The following is a 5,103-nucleotide window of genomic DNA, read 5'->3' on the forward strand; positions in this document are numbered from 1 at the left end:
TTGAAGATCTACTTGTCACGAATGCTTATAGAGTAATTAAAATAAAAAAAGAAGACCTGCAAAAGAAACCAAACTTAGAAACAACGTATGCAACCAAATGTACAAGTAATAAAATCGTATTTAAATTACGCAAATTTCTTACTTGAGGATCCGGAAACCTAACAGTGGGCTCAGCTTCAAATATTAACTGCTGGTAAATACTGATTAAATAATAACAAACATTGCCATCTTGTGGATTTGTCTTGAACTGGTTAACCTACAACAGATATGTTTATAGTTGTTTCAGGTTAATTGTATATAGACTTATTTTTATATAATCTTAAGTGAAAATATGTTGTGTTCGAGGCTTTTATTGCAAGGACAACGCGGTTGAGCAGTTTGCAGAGCATAAGATCAATAAAAAGAAAGATAAAGGTGAATTTCAATTTTGTATACTTACATTCAAAGTTGTACGAAAAACACTTTCCACCAACTTTTTCTTCTGCTTATTATAACGTCCCATTTCCAATAACAAATCTTCAAGAAAACCGCAACTTCTCGCTACACACGCAAACTATTTAATTGACTGCACCTAAAACACACATTTTATTACATTCTTTACTAAATATCAAATTATAAAATCATCCAAGTCATTTACAAATAAATATTTATATACAAAATAATGAATTTTGTTGTTTCCTTCAACATTATTTTTTCACTGCAATGTTTACAAATTCATTAATAATAAGTTAAAAATCGTTAATAATATCTAGTAAAATTACAACAACTAGCGCCATCCAACGGAACGCGCCTTTAACTAATATTAATTGATTTTTTCCACCCCAACAATACTTACTCAATTTCTACAGCTAATTGCAAACGAATGGTAGAAGTCACAAAATTGTGAGTAGGCTCATTCGAAAGATCAGAGTTTCTTCTTTGATTCTCAGTTTTGGTAATCTACTTGCCACGAATGCTTATCGAGTAATTAAAATAAAAAAAGAAGACCTGCAAAAGAAACCAAACTTAGAAACAACGTATGCAACCAAATGTACAAGTGATAAAATGTTATTTAAATTACGCAAATTTCTTACTTGATGATCCGGAAATCTAACAGTGGGCTCAGCTTCAAATATTAACTGCTGGTAAATACTGATTAAATAATAACAAACATTGCCATCTTGTGGATTTGTCTTGAACTGGTTAACCTACAATAGATATGTTTATAGTTGTTTCAGGTTAATTGTATATAGACTTATTTTTATATAATCTTAAGTGAAAATATGCTGTGTTCGAGGCTTTTATTGCATTGCGCAAGGACAACGCGTTTGAGCAGTTTGCAGAGCATAAAATCAATACATTCAATCATCAAATCGAACAACAATGTTTCGATCAACTATCAGACAAGTTTGGCTGTGCAATCGGTGAGGTTGTATGCGAAAGGAAAGGACAAAAAGAAAGATAAAGGTGAATTTCAATTTTGTATACTTACATTCAAAGTTGTACGAAAAAAAAACTATAAAATAATAATTTGAAAATATTCTCACAATTTTGTTTTATGTAAGAACTGTCATCATTCAAAACCTACTTGATTCCAATTGTTTTGCAGGTAAAGGAAAAGTGCAAGTGAACGAAAGTCAACTGGGTGAACTCTTCAATGTGGAAACGCTGAAGAATCAAATGGAAAGGATCGTTGATTCAATGAAGGAAGACTTTACAAAGCATTTATCGTTGAGATCAACTGCAGGTTGATGTTCAATAATATTAACAAAGAAATTATTGTAATTTGATGGTGTTTTTTAGGCTCGATCGAATCAATTCTAGTCAACGTCGATGGACAGGAGCACACGCTGCAGGAATTGGCGCAAATCGTGCGAAAGAACCCGAAGACTATAGTGGTGAACATGTCGATATTTCCTCAAGCTATTCCTGCTGCTCTAAAAGCCATACAGAAATCAGGAATGAATCTTAACCCGCAACAGGAAGGAACTACACTATACATACCAGTCCCAAAGTATTGATTTTTAGGAAAAAAAAGCTGTTGAAAGTTTGTGTTTTTAATTGTAAATTGTTTTGTAGAGTGACTAAAGAGCATCGCGAGAATTTAGCGAAGAACGCCAAAACTATATTCAACAAATGCAGGGATAACATCAAGGATGTTCAGAATAAACAGAACAAGAGTTTGAAGAGAAAGGAAGGAGTTTCGGTGGATTTAGCGAGGAATGCGGAGCAACAGGTAACAGTGATTGCAGACACGTACATTGCTCAAGCAGAAAAGATACTGGAAAGTAAACAGAACGAACTAATTGGAAAAGATTAAGTTTTTTATTATAATCGTTTTTTTTTTGTTTGCAAAGCAAGGGTTAAATTAAAGTGTATATAAAAGAGAAACAAATATTTTTTTTTTCGCCGTGGCTGAATTAAAATTCGTATCAGATTAAAGCAGCCACGGCAAGAAGCCTTTGGCAAAACCAAACACCATGACAACATCAACATGGTTACAGAATTCGCTTATTATTCTGTGTCCATGGCGACGGTTGGGATCGCTTCCTTGGGAGCAGACTCGTCCCCCGCGTCTTCCCTGATCGGTGCAGCCGGAGCGGCCTCAGCGGCTGTGCCTCTCCTCTCCTCACCCTCGATCATGTTCAGATAACTGGCGATTTCATTCTCGTTGAGAATCTTGAAGATCACGTCCTTTCCCACGTAACCGATCGACACGTTCTTGGTGTTAAGATCGACTTCGTTGGGCAACGTATCTCTGAGCGCTCTCAGACCGTGCTTAATCAAATCCTCGAATCCGCAGTTCGGGAATTCCTCCAACTTCTTCTCGAGATAAGTGCGAGCGCTCTGCGAACGCGCCCCGATCGACATAGCCTTGCAATCGAAGAAATTCGCAGATGGACAAGTCTGGTAGATGTGTGGCCCCAATTCGTCGTAGCCAGCAACCAAGAGTCCAACACCATAAGGTCTCCTGTCGTACCTCTGCGTGCAAGTCTGCATCTTGTTACCCAGCTGACTGATCAGCCTGCTCACAGGCAATGGAGAATCATGCGAGTACTTATAGTTCAAGCACTCGGTTCTCATGTAACGACTGAGAATCCTTGCATCTGCAGTCAGTCCTGAAATGGTGATGCCGATATGGGAATCGATGGGGATTACCTTCTTCTGATGAGCGGACAACTCAGAGGATGCCCTCTTCAGGGCAATGATGACGGCGTGAGTTTTATTCTTCAAACCAACAGTGGCTGAACCCAACTTCACCGCTTCCATCGCGTACTCCACCTGGTGAAGACGACCCTGAGGACTCCACACAGTAACATCGCTGTCGTACTGATTCCTGAACATCTTTCTTATACGATTTTCTTTTCACGAACCGGCAGGAATTCTGTTTGTAATTGCTTCTCGTAAATGCAATATCACTGTTTAGTTCAGTTAAATCAGTTTTGCCAATAGTTACTAATACGACTTTACCAACTGAAATTTCCAATTGTTCTTAAACCTACAGGCAGATGTCGCTTTACAGGTACATTAAAACACAAATAACTCATTCACAAATCAATTAATCAACAAAACAAAGACATATTTATAATTAAATTTATATAGTATATGTTTTAATGAATAGCGTTTCCCAATTAAAACCTTAATTAAAAAGTAGGATTAGCTACAGCGCCAAAAGTGCTGAACTATTACCTTTGAGTCTCTCCCAACAAAACACTATTTTTATTAATTAAAGCCTTAATTATAATAAGAAAACTACTTAACTATAAACTTAAGAATTACTTATAAATTAATAATTTGTTTGAATTGATTAATTCATTATTTCGTGTATCAATGAATGAATATCACATAACAGCACCATCTTTTACTCATAAAAGAAGCTCATACATAGCATAGATGCTATATTGGTTGCCTATAACAGAACTATAATTCAAATTATTGCTTACATAATACAACCAATTAATAAATGTAATAAATGCATATAAAAAACCTTGTATACATTCCATACATATATTGAAATTATTTGATTTTTTTTAATTTAATTAGTACTTAAACTTTCTTTAACTGAATTTACTTTAGAAATTGAAGAAAATTTTTACTAATGCAAATTCAACTGTTAATAATAATATGATAACTAACAGAACTTTTATATAAACATTTTTATACAGGAAAAACTTGTAGAAGTTTTCAAATATCATTATAATAAACTATATTTTAGTATAAAAAATCATGAGTTATGGATGAGAAAAACTATATCCTTTTTAATAAAATAATAAATAGTTATGATGTTCTTTTTTTTAAGTGAATAAAGATTGTAATGCGTCTTCATGGGAGCTAGTGTTAAGGATATTTATAAACACGCTGGATGCGAGCTGAGCTTGCTATGGAAATTCGCAGGAGAAAGAAAAGGAAAAATTGAAAGGAAAATCGAAAAGTAAAGGAAGTGCGAGGGAGATGGGAAAAGAAGGTCTGGTTATATGGACGAAGTTGGGAGGCGGCAAAAAAGTGGGTGGAGAAAAACGCATATAAAAGGGATCCGTTCGCGTGCTGCGAGATCCTGGGAATAAAGAAACGAGATATAAGGATACAAGGATGAAAAGAGAGAAAAAATATGAGTGTGTGTGTGTGCAAGAGAAAAAAAAGAGGAAGGAAACGGCAACGTGGAGAAATGGAGCGACGAAATGAAAGAAAAAGGGAAAAGAAAAAGAATGTATGTATTTGGGGGGTGGTTGAGGGTTGAAAGTAGGAGGACGAAGATGAAGAAGAAGCGGAGGAGATACATAGGAGAGAAGGAGAAAAAATAGAGCGTCTTCGTGTTGGAAAAAAATCGTGGCGGGCATTGGCGTCGCGACGTTCGCGTGGGCGGAGTTCGATGCTCCGCCCATGTTTAGGCGTCGCGGCGTAGGAATACTGGGATGGCCGTTGGGTCTGGACGCCGCCAGAGGGCCAGGGCATGTGTCCCTATCAATTGAGCTAAACCGGATCATTTTGTTTCCCACTTAAAAACACTTATACGGAGCGAAAATATAAAAAAAAAATCGGGAACGCGAAGCGACGGAAGAGAAGAGATCAAGAAAGGAAGAAGAAAATTGAAAGATAGGTGGAAATCACTTTTTTTTGTGAAGG

General features: G+C 36.2%; 2 protein-coding genes across 3 annotated transcripts; one reads left to right on the forward strand and one right to left on the reverse strand.

Annotated features, from left to right (window-relative positions):
- Positions 1-250: 250 nt before the first annotated feature.
- LOC108562545 (ribosome-recycling factor, mitochondrial) lies at positions 251-2,305 on the forward strand. 2 transcript variants are annotated; one of them, XM_017920927.1, is made up of 5 exons: positions 251-345; positions 1,277-1,446; positions 1,589-1,726; positions 1,783-1,993; positions 2,059-2,305. In XM_017920927.1, exons 1-5 carry the CDS (start codon positions 332-334, stop codon positions 2,297-2,299), a joined length of 774 nt encoding a protein of 257 aa, XP_017776416.1. In that variant the 5' UTR covers positions 251-331; the 3' UTR covers positions 2,300-2,305. The 2 variants fall into 2 exon arrangements, with proteins under 2 accessions (XP_017776416.1, XP_017776415.1); XM_017920926.1 differs by lacking the exon at positions 251-345 and having other exon boundaries at positions 1,193-1,446.
- A 30-nt stretch (positions 2,306-2,335) lies between these two features.
- Positions 2,336-3,414, reverse strand: LOC108562544 (proteasome subunit alpha type-1-like). Its single transcript, XM_017920925.1, has one exon. It carries the CDS (start codon positions 3,322-3,324, stop codon positions 2,494-2,496), a length of 831 nt encoding a protein of 276 aa, XP_017776414.1. The 5' UTR covers positions 3,325-3,414; the 3' UTR covers positions 2,336-2,493.
- Between the last annotated feature and the right edge of the window lie 1,689 nt (positions 3,415-5,103).

This window comes from Nicrophorus vespilloides, unplaced genomic scaffold (assembly GCF_001412225.1).
Source record: "Nicrophorus vespilloides isolate i.1.1-1 unplaced genomic scaffold, Nicve_v1.0, whole genome shotgun sequence".
Taxonomy (NCBI): Eukaryota; Metazoa; Arthropoda; class Insecta; order Coleoptera; family Silphidae; genus Nicrophorus; species Nicrophorus vespilloides.